This window comes from Vipera berus (genome assembly GCF_964194415.1).
Source record: "Vipera berus genome assembly, chromosome: Z".
Lineage (NCBI taxonomy): Eukaryota > Metazoa > Chordata > Lepidosauria > Squamata > Viperidae > Vipera > Vipera berus.
Window position 1 is genome coordinate 51,456,002 of NC_138205.1, and position 19,581 is coordinate 51,475,582.

Sequence of the window (19,581 nt, forward strand, 5' to 3'; positions counted from 1 at the left end):
TAATCTTTTACAAGCAACCACATTTTGTTTTATTGGGCCAATTTTATTCTACATAGAAAGCTGACATTTCCACTCATTAAACTAAATGGGCATGCCAGTGGTAAATGTCCCAAAAGATTAATAAAATGCCTTCTTGTAATTTAAAGCCACACAGTGCATGGTAACATTAATAGTATTAACTTACCTTGAACAAAATCCTAGTCTTTTAGATACACTAAAAATTGAAGGTTTTTTTTCCAGCCACAAAGGTAAACTTTGTACGGTAGGCAAGGCAGGTTGTGTGACATGTGTGGCCCTATTGCGTTCAGCATGCAGTCCACGGTTTACTTGGAGGTCATGTGTAGATTAAGCTGATTTAAATGAGCCCCGGGTATTTCAATTGCTCTTCCCAATTTTTATTATTTCTTACTGATCTGCAGACAGTATTTTTTTTAGGTTCTTGAAAAGCGGAGTCTAAATGAGAGAAAGAGACTGTACTTGAGGATTCTGATTTTGATAGGAAGGATTAATAAAGAACGCGTTCAGAGATATCTCCCGGTAGTTTCACCATTGCAAAGAAATGTTCAGCTCCGCGCGACTGCAAAAACAAAACAAAACACACCAGTATGGGACTAACATTGCTTCGTAGCTTTTGCAAATAAGGTTTAATAAAACTTTAATGCACACACTCTATATCAAGTCACGTTTTGCTTTGAATGCAGGCGGGGAACAACTCGCCAAATACAGAACAGAGTATACCGAAATAATTTACATTGCTTAGAAAACGTTCCAGCGCTCTAAACCATTTAAATTCCAACAGCGGCTAGTTGCAAGCTGACAGGCCGTGTGCTCCACAGACTTGCAAGTGTCGGGCACTTATCCAAAACAAATCTCAAACAAAATTTTAGCCGGCACAACCCAAACCGGAAGCTTCTACATTGTATAGCTCTATTGACGCGTCCTGGGGTTGGGTTAAAGGACCTTGCAGGAAGGGAAGTGGAATGATTTGTAGGACGGACCACAAGTTAGTCCTCCAAGGCGGAAGTTCCGTTCGGCCTCAGCGGCGATGATGAGTTTCGAGTGGCCCTGGCAGTACAGTTTCCCGCCGTTCTTTACGTGAGTCCCGGGTCTTCCGCAGTCTAAATATCCTTGGGCCCTGAGATTAAGGAGCTCGTTCGTTTCTTCGAGGCACGGTGCGGGGTGCACGTGTTGGAGATGCCCCGTCGGAACCCTGGTTTCCGTAGAAAGTCCTCCTCTTGCCCCGTTTTGAGCGGAGCGAGACGATCCACGACTCGCTTCTGATCTTGTCTCGAGAAAATATCAGATTTCGCTCCTGGTGCTGCTGGTTGTGTGTGTGTGTGTGTGTGTGTGTGTGTGTGTGTGTGTGTGTGTGTGTGTGATTTTTCCCTCTTCCCCCCAGTTGACGGTACTGAACTGCTAGGAGCGTTTGAATTAGACATTTCTTGAAGAAACTTTATATCCACGCATTGAAATAATCAGTTCACCGAAGGAACTCCCCAGCCCCCGTGGCTGATCTATAACCAGGATAGCATAACCAGCATGACTAGTGATGAGAAGTATTAGGAGTTGTTCAACGGCTACAAGCTATCAGGTTTTCCATCCATGTATTAATAAATGCATAAAGCCAAAAACACTTAATTTGATTAACGCGATTCACTTTTTTCTGCAATCCGGTTTGTAACAAAATTAAGATTATGTTTGCATTCAAAATGGAATGCATGACCTGGTTTCTGTATGGTTAAAAGAATGTCATCAGTGTAGTGCATTTCATACGGAATCTTTTTTTTCCTCACAAAAACACTCCTTTTCCCAAGGATCTAAATTTGAAATAGTCAAGTAGGAAAACAGCTGAATGAAAAGGCAAAGGATTTTATGGGATATATTGGGAAAGTGTGTACTTTAAACATGGCTAGTGTTAGGAGTAAGAATACCAGATTATGTCAAAGATTTTGAAAAAAAATTAAGATTTCAATAAAACATTTAAAGAAATAGGAAACACTAAGGTTTTTAAGAAGAGGATTTTAGGCATAGAAAATCACAAAGAATGGATGGAGCTAAGATAGAAGTAAAAGATTTGGAAAAGTGGTTTGTATAGTGAGAAAAACTGTATAAAATAAGATAGGAAAGCTGTGGAATTTTAAATAGGAAAACCAATAATGGATTTGAATAAGAAACCTATTATGGATTTTGAGGGACTGCCTCTGATCTTCATTGATGAAAGTTTGATTGTAAAACTTAGAATACAAATAGAGAAGATTGGGGTGCAGTCAGAAAGGAGAGTTTTGGAATCAGTGTGGGAGATGGAGGTGAGTATAGCAAGAACCAAAGTTTTAGTTGAGAGGAAGGAGCATATATTTTCTAAGGAGAAGAAATAGGACTTACCAGTAAAACAGATCTCCTGCTAATATCTCCATACTGTCTCTTCCACATAGTAGATAGAATTTGAGTAATACAATGAGGTGGAAATATCACCTGAAAAAAGGGAAATAAACTAGGGAGAATATTAAATAATTGTAATAGGATATAGACTATAGGATAGGGTGGTGCTGTAATTGTCTACCAAATACATAATAAAATGGAAGAACATAAAATTGTGAGAAAGAATCAACTACCTGGGAACATTATGGCATTAGAAAGATTCAGCCATCTGGGCACTGATTAAGTTAATTGCAGACATCGTTAACCAAAGATACACTTGTCATAAAAGGGGAAAAAGGCAGGAAAAAAGGAGCGACCAAATAACAAAAGATTTGGAAAGAAAGTTGGGGCCTTGGAGCTAAAAACAAAATTCAAAAATAAAGGAAAGGGAACTGGAGACAACAGGAGGGAATCCAGAGAACAACATTCTCAGAACACAAGAGATAAGAAAAGTAGATGAAAGTTATAAAGTTTAATTCTTTGGATTCAGCACCTGCCTCAAATAGATGCTAAATTGGAGAAGGCTTTTGCCACCATTCTTTGATAGCCACAAACAATCAGTTAAAGGTAAAGGTTCCCCCGCAAATGCGTGCTAGTCATTTCCGACTCTAGGGGCCGGTGCTCATCTCCGTTTCAAAGCTGAAGAGAGCCAGCGCTTGTCCGAGGATGTCTCCGTGGTCATGTGGCTAGCATGACTGGACACCAAAGGTGCATGGAACGCTGTTACCTTCCCACCGTAGTGGTCCCTATTTTTCTACTTGCATTTTTACGTACTTTTGAACTGCTAGGTTGGCAGAAGCTGGGATGAGTAACAGGCACTCACTCTGTTACGCGGCACTCGGGATTCGACCTGCCAAACTGCCGACCTTCTGATCGACAGGCTCAGCGTCCTAACCCACTGAGCCACCACGTCCCTTTTAACAATCAGTTAGGAAAACATTAAAAAAATGCTAAAAGGAAGTACATAAAATACTTCTTGCTCATCAAATCCTCATCTGAGCTGATAATACCAATGGTTGCTGACCCCATTTTCCTTTTTTTTTTTAATGTGGACTATTTCCAGTCAGACTGTTGGATCCATGACAATATTTGGGTGATAATGGCTGCAAAACATATCAGTATTTTAGGCTGATTAAACTGGCAACCATGCCATATAAAAACTGGGTTGGTTAAATTATTTAACTCTGGACAATCTTATTAAAAATTATAAATCAAATTGATAAATTGTTTTATAGATGTTTGGAAAAATAAAGAACATATAGCTTTGTTGGCAATTATGGAAATTTAAAATGGGTTATTTAAAACAACAGAGCTATTTTGAGAAGTTGGATGATTTCTTGTAATTTATTCATATTTTTAGTCAAATTAGCTATCTAATCTTCAGTGACAAAATTTGGGGTATGATTCTGGAAGTTCTATTTCTTGATTCTCATTTGGCAGTTAAAAGTACTGAGCTTCTGAGATGATAGCTTTACATCTGTTTCCTTTTGTGCTTTAGGTTGCAGCCTAACGTGGATACAAGGCAAAAACAGCTGACAGCATGGTGTTCCTTAGTGCTATCATACTGCCGCCTCAACAAGCTCTATACTATGACTGTTCCAGAGGCTCAAGAGAGCCCACTGTTCAACAATTGGAAATTGCAGCGTATCCTTCCTTTACTATCATGAGTCTGCCTGACCTGCCTTGGTGAGGTGACAAGGAATTCATGCAACTTCTGATGATAAAAGAGTTGGCTTCTTTCTCAGTGAAAAGTTCAAGTTGGAAGCAATACAAGCTTGTAGCATTAACCCAAATGTGCTATTGGTATGGTCCTATATGTAGGATTACATGATTTATGAAAAGTACATAGAATAGATCTGCCTTCTAAAATAATTCTGTTTTTTAAGTAAACCGCTTTGCTTCACTTTAAGTTAGAATAATACAAGTTTTTTTAAGTTCTGCTGAGGAAAATAAGTTCTTAATTTCTACAGATGTTTTGATTTTAATTTCTATTTTAAAATGCTATTTTCTTCTCTGAAGTCACATAAAATGTCTTATCATTGATTTCCCTGAGGCTGTGTTAAAAACAAAATGCTCAGATGATGCTTATTGTTGGCAAGATTATATTGGTGGCTTGGGGGAAAAAAGATAGACAATTATACAGAATATCTCTCCATTTGATGAGGAATTTTACATGTAAAATTTTATATAATTTAGTTTTAGTTAACTGTTACTGTAAAAAGTGTAAATAACAGCTTTACAATAGCTTTACTAGAAAATAATTTTCCATTCAAGTGCTTTTAAATTTGGTTTTGTTAAGGTATTGATTACCAAATTTTCTCATGTTCCTGTAATTTTTAAAAGAAACTTTTTTCCCTAATAGGAATTTTCCATAGAATTTCAGATTTTTTATTTCTATCAACATCTTATATAATTACAACTGTTTAATTACAACTGCTACCAGCATCTTGCTGCGCTTATACAGTCAACATTCTGGGCTACGTAAATGGCCTGTTCATTCCTTCTAGTTCTGTGGCTGAATACTACTCATGGTTATTAGCTGCATGGTGCATTTGATGGGAGGATTATAGTATGTGCTGCATCACAAGTATGGTGATTTTTTGAGGCTGCATAACACTGCATTAATAATCTTGAACGTTGTAATCCCAAATCTTGAATTTCTTTTGAGTTAAGTAGTTTATCACATTTTATCCTGTGCTTAGTATCTTCTTAACTATGGAACAGGAAAACTCTCACTGGAATCCATCCTTGTTGTGTTAGAGGAGCTCAGGAAAAAAGGTAGGTTTGAGGGTAACATGCCTATCTAACCATAAATATAATTAACAAGATATATATGTGTCTCCTTCATTTTATTAAGAGTAACATCAAAGTAGACGTGACACAACATGCAGCCTTAAGGGACTGGATGCAGACTTATCTAGAGATAAATCAGGCTGCTGGGACAGCTAGGGCTGAATCCATTATTTATATTTGAAAAGGATGTTTTTAACAGACATTGATAATAGAGATATTATGTTTCACTTCAGGGAATCTTGAATGGCTTGACAAGAACAAGTCTAGCTTTCTTATCCTATGGCGATGTCCAGAGGAATGGGGCAAGCTAATTTACCAATGGGTAAGAGCAATATATTTTGTGGTGCCAGTGCAAAATTAATTAAGCTTTGGTAGAAAATGATTTTGTAAAAATACGTTGAAACAGTTCCTTTCTCTCTTCCCAGAATCTGAATTTCAGCAGGAGCCCACAATTCTTTTCTATCATATCTCCACCATCATAGCACAAAAGTGTTCTACCTTTTATCATATTTTTAAATGATATATTTCATAATACTAAAGTTTATCTTTTAAAGTAATACATGGATAGGAATAAAAAAAATTATATCAATAGCTTTTATTCATCTGAGTCTGTATAGATGAGATTGATATCTGAGATTTTTATACTAAAGCCATGTCTTTGGAAGTTAAAATGCTGACTGATTGAAAAAAAAGGTTTTTTTGTTGGTGTTCCCAATTCTACAATGGTTTTCTCAGGAGGCTTCCTTGCACTTAATTTTTTCAGTTGATTTGTTTTCCAGATTTTTGGGGTATATTTTATTACCAAGATGTAATAATCTATTTCTTATAATGTTTATTATATATGTTCATGTTTTATTTATATTGAATTGTTGTGAATATCCTTAGTGGAACAAAAAAAAAGGAATATAAAACTCATAACGCTATCAAATATCAAGTGTTGCTTTCTCTACCTGCCCCCTCCCCATTTCCAGGTTTTGAAGAATGGATCGACAAACTCGGTTTTCACACTCTATGAGTTATCCAATGGCGAGGATACAGAGGAAGAAGGTGCATTTTCCATCATAGTGACATGTAACAGTGTTGAAAGAGATAAATTCTTTGTTTCTTCTGTCTCATTTTTAAACCAGTGAACTTTTCTTGCTGTCTACTTTCTTCTGCTGAATTTTTAAAAGTTGATTTAAGTTTCTTATAGCAAATGGAAGATAGAGAAATAGTTTTCAGAACAGCAGAGCATATACTTCGTATTTTTTAAATGTAATTGGATTTTAATTTTTACAAACTGGATTCAAACCCGGAATATTTCTCCCGATTAATTTGTTTCCATTCATCAATGAAATGTCAGGGGGTAGGGATCATTATTTTAACTGTGTTCCAGATCAATGAACATGCCTTTGTTTGGTTTCATTGGTGCTATGCTAAGTAATGAAAAGAAAAAGACAGTTTGGAAAGTGTCTGAAATTTCTAAGCTTGTTTTGCAACTATCTACTTATGTAATCCTAACAAGTAGGATTACTTATGAAGCTGTGCAAAGGTTTTCCTGGCAACAGCAGCCTTCTGCCCTTACAGCAGAAAATTGAGTCCAAGAGGACTCACTTCTTTGTCTCAATTGATTTATATGGCTGTCCATATCAAGTACAAAACTCTGGGTAGCTCACAAGTTATATTTATATTAAATTAAATAGAAAATATATACAGCCTGAACCTACACAGGGTTTTAAAGAAAGAACCAGAACCTTGAATTCCACGCAGGTAAACTGTAGCCAGTGCAATTTGTAGAACAGTACTGTCAAGATGTGCTCAGATAATCAGTACCATTAATTGCCCATGCCCAGTGTGTAAAAGTTCTAACAGTGACTATCACTTTTTTTTAATAGGACTTGTGAGTTCAGGATGACTCTAGAGCGGGTACTGGCTCTCTGAAGCAGTGCCATTCCATCCAGAACTAAAAATGGCGGGTCCTGGGACCAGAGGGTCCAAAACCCTAAATCCACTTAGTCTTGCTTGAGTTGAGCTATCCACTTAGTCTTGCTTGAATTGAGCTATCCCATCCAGGTTGGAAAGTAAATTTACGATATTGGTGAATATCTCATAATATGTGGTTGGAAAATAAATTCTCTTGCCTAAATATTAAATAACTGAATTGGTTATGCTGTCCTAGACTGGGGCGATGAACCTTCAAAAGGCAAGAATATCTCAGCATGACTAAACCAAACTTTTGTGAACATTGTCTGGCATTGCTCATAGAATATCAAGCCTTTCTTGATAATACTAGACATTAGATATTTAAAAGAATTATTTGAATATTGCATTTTATGCAAATGCTGCTGTGGATATACATATTCAGAGAATTAGCAACATATTTTTTCTGCATTCACTGTATTGCTGGGTTGCCACCAGTTCTGTCCTCAACCAGATTTTTGTATCATCTTGTATATAAATCATGGGTGACTTTCTCTCAACCAAGGATGTTTTATTCTCTTGTAGAATTCCATGGTTTGGAAGAATTAGTACTTCTTCGAGCTCTGCAGGCTTTACAACAGGAGCATAAAGCTGAAATATTCACTCTGAATGATGGTCGGGGCGTCAAATTCTTCTAATGCAGATTCTGCTTTGGCTTCCTAGTATGACTGTACAAAAGTGTTCTGGGTTTAAGAGCTTCTCTCTGCTCTGATTTCCTTGCATTGAAGGCTGAAACAGCAAACTGTATCTTGATGGCTCAGCGTTTGACTCCATTTTCTTCTCTCTGCAGCTTCTGCTTCTTATTGCGTTGTGACGATTTGAATAGATTTATGGAGGAATCAGAATGTTCTTTGTGCTCATATGACACAAAACAACTATTGGCTCTTGAGTTTGGCTTTCCAAATTGAAGCAGACAATAAACCCTGCTGCTTGCAGCAATGATTTGGGGATCAAAAATGCAGTACTCTCTCCAGTTGGGCAGGAGACCATGTAGACTGAGCTATCCAGTGGGGCATTAAAGACTTTGGACAAATTAAAGTATACTGTGTTTATAGAAAAGTCCTCTGTGTTGGCTTATCTCTGTGTGTGCTTTTCTCACACCAAGGGGACCTTCATATCTCTCCCATCCCCAGCCCCATATTGTTGTTAGTTTCATGTCAGGCCTAAGTGGAGGTCAGTTGCCTCCTTGTAGAGTTCAGCAATGTTGTTTTTCCAGAAGCAAAAAAGTTGAGGGAACTATAATTCTTCATTTTTACTGTTTATGAAAAAGAGAGTGCAATCCATTATCCAGAAGTAACTCTGTGTTCGGTCTGGTTTCATCTTTCAATACTCTACTTTGTCTGGAAGATGGGCATTTACCCCTAGATATTTTTTTTTAGCATCAGTGCCCTGCAAGTTCATTATGAAATGAAATCTTTCATTTGAATCACATTTATAAAACTAAAAAAAGCCAAGAAAACTATTGAAAAAAACTATTTCTTCTGCTAAGGCAAATGGAGGGAAATTGTGTTATTCAGATACTTTTCTGCAACTCCTAAGATCACTTACTTTGATATATACTGGTGCAACTTTTGGGAATGTATTTCATGTGTATTAGATCAGGGTATGATACAAAGGATCAATAGGTTTGTAAAATTAACTTATTTTCCTGAGTTAGTTTTAGATACGGTCAAAACTGAATCAGTTGTATTTTTCCTAGACTGCCTGTAGATTACCACATTAGGTAGCCATTGGTGAAGGTAGTATTTGATGAACCTCTTGATTTGTCAAAAGATTATTATTTGAATTTCATGGACCCTTCCTTAGCTTGAAAGGCTGACCAGTTGACAGATAGGACATCTCACCAAATGAAGAAGAATATTGAGAATTAGTTAATCAAGCATGACTTTCCAGTAAAGAATTCAGAGCTCATGCAGATGGAAAGAGATGTCTTAAGCTTGAAGCAGAATTTACAAAGCAAGATCTTGGTCATTACCTTTAAAGCCCTACATGGCGTGGGTGCAAGGTATCTGGGGAGCTGTCTTTTCCTGATGGGACAAGCCTGCTCCACTTGTGCCAATGGAGGAGGCCTGCTACAGATCCCAGGCAGCATCAAGGAGAAGAGCTTTTTCTGCTGTGGTCCCATCCCTGTGGAACATTCTTCCACCATAGATAAGAACTGCCCCCTCCCTTTTGGCCTCCCAGAAGGGTGTCAAAACTTGGCTTTGCCAGTTAGCCTGGTGCCCTGAGTTGGAGCACTCACTGTTGGAGGTGGCTGAAGAGTAAGAAGATCTCATTCCTGTCCTATTTGACTCTTGGCTCTTATAGGCACAGTTCTTAGTAATATTTTAATGTTGATTCGTTTTAATCTTTTGATTATTTTTCACCTGTTCAATGATTTGTAAGCTGCCCAGAGTCACCTTGTAGGGGAGATGGGCAGCATAGAAATTTAATAAATAAATAAATGGTAAATTACAGCATATATTGTCACATAGGTTGTGTTAGAATTACATTTTGATCTTAGAAGAATATAGTTGCTCTTCTAAGAGTTGGCTTTAGGAAAACAAGTATGGAAAAGTTTACTTGATCAGATTTCCCATCACAAGCTCAAAATTTAACTGTGATAGAGGCATGGAAGATAGATTTCAACTGGCATGGGGTGTTCAGTTTGCCTCTCTTTCTTCTGCCACATTTCAACATTGTTGAACAAAAAAATATGGTTTTAAAAGAATTTTACTTCTTGAAAACTAAATAGCAAATTAAATAAAACTGCTCCAAGGCAAGAAAGTTTCTTCCTCGGGCAACAGTCTTTTGAACCTTGGCCCTTTGCTGCTATGCTGTCCTTAGTTATAAAGAGAATTATAAATATGGGTCTCTTATCTTCCTTAGATGCTTGCCTCCTATTCATATCATTACTGATAAAGTAATTCATCCTTCTAGCAATTTTTTAATTAGGTCTATGACTATGGAGCTCTAGTCTGTCCACAAAAGCTTTGAAAGAGGGCAAAAGAGAAAACTGTAGCAAGAATGTTGCTTCATGAGAAGAGTGACTGGTTTTCATAGCCCATAGACCTATCCTGGCTCTTGAGTATACTGTTGTCCCAGCTCTGCCACATTACTTCAGACTTCCTCCTTCACACATACTTTTCCGCTAATATTGTATGCTAGAGTTCCAAATCATCACATGCAGATATTTTCTCTTGTTTGTTGAGAACATAAATGAGAAGAGGCTTTTGGGTCAAATTACCGGAGCTTTCCTAAATATTTATATTGCTGTTAAAAATAAGAGAGGTAGAGGCAAGTACAGGTCATTTTCTGGATCCAGTGATATTGAAAATATACCCATAGATTATTAGAACTAGAATGATCTAATAATTACTTTCTTCCAAAACAAGTTTCTAGGGGATTTTTTTTTTACTTTAAACTAGAATATGATGTTGGAGGAGGTAGCCTATTTTTCATGAAAAACTATACAGTATTATGACAATGATAATTTGAATACTGACATTCTTAGATCTTAAAAATAAAGCTTTCCTATTCTCTGCCATCTTGATATTTTTGAGAGAAGGGATTTTTTTAAAAGGGGGAAATTACTCATATCTTTTATTTGTAATAATTGCCTTGTGAATTTGAAAAATCTGTTTTAGTTAATCAGATAGGCAATCTCCAGTGCCATTCACAAGCATTAGGCAAAGGAGGATCAGAAAGATGAAAGTTTGCAACAGCATTGTATTGCAAGGCCTGTCCCTTTTTTCTGTAAGTGTTGCAACAGCACACACAACCAAAGGGAGCACAGTATAGCTAAAGCAGCAGGATTCAAAAGCATCCTTCTAAAAGTATCATAAATCCCACGCAGATGGAACATCTTCAGGTACCTGATTCATCACTATGAAAACTCTGCTCATAAAAAAATAAAACAAGCATACATAACATATCATTTTATTTGTTTTTTGTAAATCTCTAGAAACTGCAAAAATACCTCAGGGAATATATAAGATGATGATAGTTGTTCTAATATAACTAAAACGAATAAATGAAGCACTATGATACTATACTAATTCTTTAGATGGTTACTCTGGCCTGTCGGGGGACTGTGACGTTCTGTAAACATGTCTTCAAGTCAGCTGTGCATCCTTTCAAGAAACGTATTTGCATGGAACCCAGAAACAAATCTTCATGCAATTATTGTTTCTAGCATTGTGTTCTAAGCTTTTGAACGAATTTATGCATCTTACCCATTTATATGTTTGCCTATTTTCTGAACACGCTAAGTATAATTTAGCTGGGACAAGCATACTTGGGTTGCAAAATTGTGTTATTGTATCTTTAAATGGAAATAAAAATGGAGTACATTTTAGATCTCTGCTTCCATTTAGTGGTTGTCTGGATTTTGCAGTTCAGATATGGTAGTCCTATGTTTAATATTTACTACTATCATATTACAGCATTCTTCACTTAAAATGCTTGAAATAACTAGCAAACAGGGATGACTTTATCAGCTTCCTTTCTTTTAGTCAGTATTCCATTAATTTTACAGCTGGGTGAGTCTATTCCTTCTCCCTGCTCTCAAAAACAATTTGAATAACCATTGTGGACTGATGCGAAGACCATAAAAACTGATATAAGGGGAGATAATCTTTCTTCTACTCTTTGATTTCAAAGGAGAACTTCATAGGGTGAGAACAAAATGGAGTCACCAAAGCTACTAATTAACAGCATTACAAGTTAGTGGACGCTCTTACACCCCCATCATTTTGGAAGGAAGACTAGAAGTATTTAACCATGACTTCTAAATCATGCCTAATGTAAGCCATAGAACACGGTTTTTTTGTTAAGAAACTTAATTCCACAGGTCTATTTTTAGCCAATAGTCCTGGTAATTCTGGTTTAGCAATCATAATTGAGACTAGCAACTCAGTCATCAAGCAAAGCAGTCACTAAGTGAAACTAAAACTGCTTATGATCTTACTTAAGTTTTCCTTTGCTTTACAGACTGTAGAAGGTTGTAAAGGTGAAGTTTGCTCAAAAAGTTACTTTTTCAAAATGCTGTAACTAAATGGTAGTTAAACAAGGACTACATCTATTAAATTGGGATGTGACTTATGCATAGGTTCTCAAATTATAGGTTGGAATCCTCTGGGAGAATCATGTCCAAGTCAGCAGTCCCAATTTTTTTTTTAAATGTTGGCTTGGACATGGTTAGGGACGCGGTGGCTCAGTGGGTTAGGACGCTGAGCTTGTCGATCTGAAGGTCGGCAGTTTGGCGGGTCGAATCCCGAGTGCCGTGTAGCAGAGTGAGCGCCTGTTACTCGTCCCAGCTTCTGCCAACCTAGCAGTTCGAAAGCACGTAAAAATGCAAGTAGAAAAATAGGGACCACTACGGTGGGAAGGTAACAGCGTTCCGTGCGCCTTTGGCGTCTAGTCATGCCGGCCACATGACCACGGAGACGTCCTCGGACAAGCGCTGGCTCTTCGGCTTTGAAACGGAGATGAGCACCGGCCCCTAGAGTCGGAAACGACTAGCACGCATGTGCGGGGGAACCTTTACCTTTGGACATGGTTGTCAAGTCCAGATTACTAACTACAATGAAATAGTAATCATGGGATGTTGCCCAAATTATCATCATAAGGGATCAAAATATTACAAAATTTGAGAATACTGAGTGTGTTTTTTAGACAAGATCATTAATAGCTCTTAGTACTATTACCCTCAGTAATAATTTTCTAAGTCATCTAGCAATTTTATTAAATTGGCTATGAAATCCTCAATACTCCACTGGCATTTATATTTCAAATATAAAACCAGATAAAATAAATTTATTTAAACTTAAGCTACTTGAATGCTTTCATCTGGCATCAAATAAATATATGATGGTTTTTCAGGTTTGAAGAAGACACTGTTGTATAGTTCATCTTGGACATGGAGGTGGCTCTGTAGTTCTAGTTTGGAAGTACAGAATAGCTCAATGGGGGCACTAGAAGTCAATTGTTGCAGTAACTGGATTGCTGTTCTGTGATATTATTCACAGTTTATCAGCTTTTGGCAGCACCTGTCTTCAAAGTCACTGGAGGCTTCATAGTGTATCCCCACTGGTTTTGTCAGCAATTGCAGTTTCTACTTCTAACTGAAGGTTACAGTGAAGTATATCTTCTTTCATAACACGTTTGTAGCATTGGCATGGCCTCTCTAAGCAGCTCTTTCCAGACTTCATTATACTATACAGCAACTGGCAAGGTGGTCATCCATTCTGAGAATGTTTCCCAAACACCTCATCTGGGCTCTGATAATCAGGGACACAATGCTGAAGGACCATGTGCAATCCAAAATCTTCACATTGGAGACATGTCTTGCCAATAAATGCCAAGGATGGAGCAGAGAGCACATTTCTCTTTGCTTCAGACAGAACTTTTTACAGTTGTTTGATGTACCTTGTGTACAGAGTTCAGGATTCACATATAGGAGAGATGGGATAATCACAGCTCTGTAGACATTCAGCTTTGTGAAGATACAGATGTGTTGTTTGAGCACTCTTGTACATATCCACCCTTGCTACCTTTGCTGATCCTGGAGTCAATTTCTTTGTCCAAGGACCCATCGCTCAAGATGATGCTTCCCATATATTTGAAACTCTTTACATTTGACAAGCTGAATGTCAACAGAAATTTTTGGTTCTATAAGCTTGGAATTTGGAACAGACTGATAAAGCCTTGTTCAAACTGATAGGCCAAAGAGCATAGCAACCTCTGAAAATTTGTTCAGCATTACAAAGATCATTGTCTTTGTGCACCTGGAGTACAAAGTCATCAGCAAAGAGCGTTTCCTGACTGACTATATGAGGGACCTTGTTCAAGCATCAAAGGTCCAAGAGTCCAACTGGTGCCTAAATTAACTCCTTTATCTCATGAAATGGCAAATGCAGCTGATTTATCACCATGGTAAAGAACCTGTCCATTCTGTCATGGAGTGGCTGAATCAATTTCGTGAATTTCTTCAGCCCTCCATAATGGTTCAAAATGATCCAGAGAGCCTCCCTGTTTACAGTGGCAAATGCTTTTGTCTGTTCAATGAAAACAGAGTAAATAGGTTTATTCTATTTAATGCACTACTCCTGAATTTGCCTCATGGGAAATACATATGCATAACACACATTTAAATATGCTATATACAATATATGTATAAACCTACACCCTTACATATAAGTAACACACAAATATTAATCACTGTCCATCTTGAATGCATAACGGAAGGAGGAAGCTTTAGAGTTCACAAGGTTAATACTGTATGGAATAAAACTATGACTGAATCTGGATGTTCTGCTTCAGATTCCACAGAACCTCCTCCTAGAAGGTAGCAAGGAAAACAGGTCATGAAGAGGATGTGTCGTGTCCCAGACAATCTTGCAGACCCTGCTCAAGCAACACTTATATGCTATGTCCTGGATGGAAAGGAGGGAACTGACAATAATCTTTTCTGTCATCCTCACAACTCTGCATCACCTTCCTGCCTGAAGCAGTGATGCTTCTAAACCAGACTGTGATGCTGTATGACAGGATGCTCTCGATTGTTCCCTCTGTAGAAAGTGGTAAGGACAGGGGAAGGAAGATGTGCTTTTCTCATGTGACGCAGAAAATGCATGTGCTGCTGTGCCCGCTTCACCAGTGTCTCGCTGTTGAGTGACCAAGCAAGCCTATTTGTTAATTGCACATATTCAATCCATTGGTTTTTCAATTTTTTCTGGTCCTGAATAATTCCATCTGGCTTCAAATGTAGTCAATAAAATAGTTGCACAACATTATAGCAGTTCAGCCAATAGCTTAAGATTCACAACTGAGAAGCAGCAGACAATTGTATATATGTTGCATAAATAGTCAAAATATTACTTTCTACATTTTAAGTCATAGTTATTCAACTAATTATATTGAGGTGGGATTGGCCAACCCATTTATTGGTCCTAAGGAGATGGCAACAACTGGTGAAAGAAACTAATTTTGTAGAATAGTGTTTGTGAATAGGGGGGGGGGGGCAAAGTTGGCTAAAATGATTTAGAGAAAACCTCCTGCAGAAAAGTTTAACAACTTGTAGTGCCGCAGTCATATGATCTTTATCCCATACTCCAATTAGTTCAGCTTTCAGTAGTAATGTGGCATACAGTGGGGTAATAAATGAGGAGTCTAATAATGAACAGTTCGTGGAGCAGGAGAAAACCCATCAAAAATAGGTTTTTGGTGTCAACACTGGAAAGCCAATTATAGAAAAAAGGTATAGGATTCCAATCAAATTCTGGTCTCTGCATTTTACATCAATGGAATATTTCAAATATCTTTTAAATACATCCCAAAAGAGAATGAGCTAGATGTGATTTAAATGTGTCTGGTACTGAGCAGATGCTTTTTTCCAAGTAAAGATTTAATGGTGTGCCAAGAAGAGCTGTACACATATGCTCCTGACCATTGCTTTTATTGATCACGTCTGTCATCTGGTGGTGCTTCCAAAATGTGTGACTTCAGGCCAAGTAAATGAACAGATTTCAAAATAGGGAGCAGTCAGTCAGTCAGTCAGCTTCTCTGATCATTACACTTACTGGTATTTTCAAGGTGACATGCATATGAGAGGGGTGTTTATTTGTAGGTGGCTCCTGAATTGTTTTAAATTTTCCCAAGGACTGAGATATGGTAAGGTTGCAGATTGGAGATAGCGATGCTAGCTGCACTGAGGGAGATGGGTTGTGGTGCCAGATTTTTGTTTTTATTTGTAATGTTTTTTGTTTTTTATCGCTTGTATAATGTCTGGTTTTATACAACTGTTGTGAGCTACCTCAGTTGCTCATAATGTGCAGCCATATAAGGCTCTTACATAGATCAATAAAATTCCTCTGAATCTGGCCAGAGATAGAAAACTAGTTTCCCAATCTTGTTCCTGACAGCATTCCAAAACTGAGATTAAAGGCTTTACTGTTGCCAACTGGATTCTTTTCAATTATCATGACATGGGAATCTGTGGATGGAATAATGAATTAGCATACAAAAAATATTAAACAGGAGGATCCTGGAGGCAAAGAAGACTTGCCAGAAAGTACAGGGATCAAGCTGTTGTGGATACAGCATCAAATATGTTAGTGTTCCGCCAACATCAGAATACATCTAATACATTGGACCTGAAGAAGGCATTTCATTGCAAATGATATAGGCCTAGGAAAAGTAAGAATGGAACAAACAGGTATTTTACTGAGATGAACAGTTACTGAAGAGAACTTAAGCATTTTAATATATTAATATTCACTGAATCTTATTAGTCACAGACTGCTTGCTGTGCTGCATTCTGGTTTATTGAAGAATAAAACTATATGAAATGTAGCAAATTAAGTACAGTTAATACACAATTAAGGGACGCGGTGGCTCAGTGGGTTAGGACGCTGAGCCTGTCGATCGGAAGGTCGGCAGTTTGGCGGGTCGAATCCCGAGTGCCGCGTAACAGAGTGAGCGCCTGTTACTCGTCCCAGCTTCTGCCAACCTAGCAGTTCGAAAGCACGTCAAAATGCAAGTAGAAAAATAGGGACCATTCCGGTGGGAAGGTAACAGCGTTCCGTGCGCCTTTGGCGTCCAGTCATGCTGGCCACATGACCACGGAGACGTCCTCGGACAAGTGCTGGCTCTTCGGCTTTGAAACGGAGATGAGCACCGGCCCCTAGAGTCGGAAACGACTAGCACACATGTGCGGGGGAACCTTTACCTTTACCTAATACACAATTTAGAAAGTTTTTCAAATACCATTTGAAACATCAATTTTTCATAAACTATTTGAAAGCACCAAGTTCAAGCAGATCTCAAATCTCCTCTCCCAGAAGCTCTTTGGATCTTCACATTCTCTTTCATCTCCTACTTGGAATAGTACATTGATAGTTCCTGCAGTTGTCACCATCTTCAAGGGAGATGTATCCATGTTGGTGTATGTAAGAGATAATATTCCTACACTAGATGCTGCTTTATCTTTTAAAAAGTAAAAAAAAAATCCAAGAAGTATAAGAATTTCCATAGTGTAACTTCCCCATTGCATAGTATACTGTACAATATAGGTGTGGCTAGATGTTTAGTGCTTTCTCCTTCCTTGAAAACTAGAATAATTTTAGCAGTGATAAACAGTTAAGTATTTAAGGAGAAGATAAGTATAAAAGCCTTTATTATCTAACAGTTATATTATATATAAATATGAAGGGTAAACTCCAAAGCTGTCCTGATGATTAAATATATAAAAGAAGATGCCATCATTTAAACAGTCCATAAGATGGTGCTGGTCTGCTATAATTTATTTATTTATTTAAAAATTGATATAGCTATTCACTCTCAGTGACTCTAGGTGGTTTACAAGGATAAATATCTAATAAAAAGAGAAATAATAAGCAAAATTGTTCACTATAGACTACTAAAAAGCAGATTGTTTCAAATTAATACTATCAATTACTGATAGTATAGATGCCAGAATTTGGTATCTTTATATACAGCATAATAAATGGATAAGAGACTGAGGTGAAACATTCCATAATGTGGAGGTGAGTAGGTTCTTTCAAACTAACAGGACTGATCATTAACAATCTGAAACTAAGTTCATACCTGGAAAAGTAATATAATATGTGCAAATTAAGTCTTTTACTTATGAAGTATAAAAGTATATATAAAAATATACACAATATTTATTTCACATATTTAATATTTAATATTCTATGTCATAAATCCATCTAAAATTATACTCATTATGAAATCAGGAGCATTTGATCTATTAAATATTAATAAAATTGTGCGGGGAGAAATTCTTGATAACAGAATGCTGATCTCACACAGCTAAAACTTTAAGGGAAAAGAGGAAAACATCAGAAACAAACAACTGACTGTCTTGGATTCCAAACTAGATTCACAAATTAACCAAGAGCCAAAGTTATAAAAAACTATAACTGTCAAGAAATGAGCTTAGTTCTGTAGGTTATTAGTCCCTTCATCAAGCCCCAAAAATACCTGATATAGGTGCCCACAGTTCTACAACACTCACCTGCCTGTGCAAGTATGATAATGAATACCTTTCAAATGAATGTAAAGATCAATGCTTCCATCTGGAAACCACAAAGACACAATTCCCCTTGTACACAGCACTCAGGACCCGAGACTCAGAACTTTGACACTGACAAAAGTTACTTATTCATAGAAAAAGCTTAATATTTTCAAAAGACAGAAATTTTGAACAATTTGGGAATTATTCATATTAGGCCTAGCCTTTAAATCCAAATTTTCTCACTTCACAGAAATTGAACAGAGTGCACAGTTTGGAAACTACGGGATTAACAGAAACAGAGGGAAACAGCAAAACTAGGTTAGTTCATGCCAATTTTCACAAAATCACCTTAAACATATACATATCTTTTTTCAAGGAGAACATTAGGAATCACTTTGAAATCCTGAACCTCACTATTAAGAGAATCAGAGGAAATATGGCATGAAGTTATTAAGAAAGAATGGGAAAAGAGACTGCCAAAAGTGAAGAAAAAGGAAGAAAGCAAACTGGATGTCAGGACAAACCATGGAAATTTCTAAGAAGAGAAGAGAAGCCAAAACTAAGGACAAAAATCTCAAGAAAATTTTTTTTAGAGTTCAGACTACTTTTAGAAGAGATAAGAAGCAATAGTTCAACAACATCGTAAATATATTAGGAATAGTTATAGAAAGACAAGGAAAATCTTTCAAAAGAACTCTGAATTCAGAATGAGGTTCCAACCTCAAATTGATTTGGCAAAGGATGCCATTAGACAGATAATAACCCATTCAAAGTGGATAAAAGAGTATACCTAAATTCTGTATAGTAAGAGATATTAAAACCCAAGACAGAGGATATTCCCTATTACAAGAAACTCTAGTACCGGTACTAAAAGATAGTTAGGCCAACACTCCAATAATTACTGAGTCACAGGGCTACAGGAAATGATGGAATACTCACCAAAATATGGCAAGCCACAGAAGAAGAATCAATCAAGGTTCTAGCTAACCTATCATCTATCTATCTCAGTGTTTTTCAACCACTGTTCCGTGGCACACTAGTGTGCCGCGAGATGTTGCCTGGTGTGCCGTGGGAAAAATTGAAAAGTAATTATAAAATACTTTCTTTGTGTTTATTTGATTCCTATTCAAGAGAATTACTTTATATATAGTCAATATAGGCACAGAGTTAAATTTTTTAACATTTTCTAATGGTGGAGTGCCTCGTGATTTTTTTCATGAAACAAGTGTGCCTTTGCCCAAAAAAGGTTGAAAAACACTTATCTATCTATCTATCTATCTATCTATCTATCTATCTATCTATCTATCTATCTATCTATCTATCTATCATCTATCTATCTAAATTTGTTTGCCACCCAGCTCACCATGAGGCAATAATCAAACTATGCCAAC

At 37.1% G+C, this 19,581-nt stretch overlaps 1 protein-coding gene across 2 annotated transcripts; it reads left to right on the forward strand.

Moving 5' to 3' along the window:
* Nucleotides 1–982: 982 nt before the first annotated feature.
* VPS25 (vacuolar protein sorting 25 homolog) lies at nucleotides 983–11,502 on the forward strand. 2 transcript variants are annotated; one of them, XM_081345548.1, is made up of 6 exons: nucleotides 983–1,095; nucleotides 3,917–4,062; nucleotides 5,143–5,196; nucleotides 5,445–5,533; nucleotides 6,183–6,258; nucleotides 7,696–11,502. In XM_081345548.1, the coding sequence occupies exons 1-6, from the start codon at nucleotides 1,046–1,048 to the stop codon at nucleotides 7,806–7,808; spliced, it is 528 nt and encodes a 175-aa protein (XP_081201674.1). In that variant the 5' UTR covers nucleotides 983–1,045; the 3' UTR covers nucleotides 7,809–11,502. The 2 variants fall into 2 exon arrangements, with proteins under 2 accessions (XP_081201674.1, XP_081201675.1); XM_081345549.1 differs by lacking the exon at nucleotides 7,696–11,502 and adding an exon at nucleotides 7,086–7,684.
* Nucleotides 11,503–19,581: the final 8,079 nt, after the last annotated feature.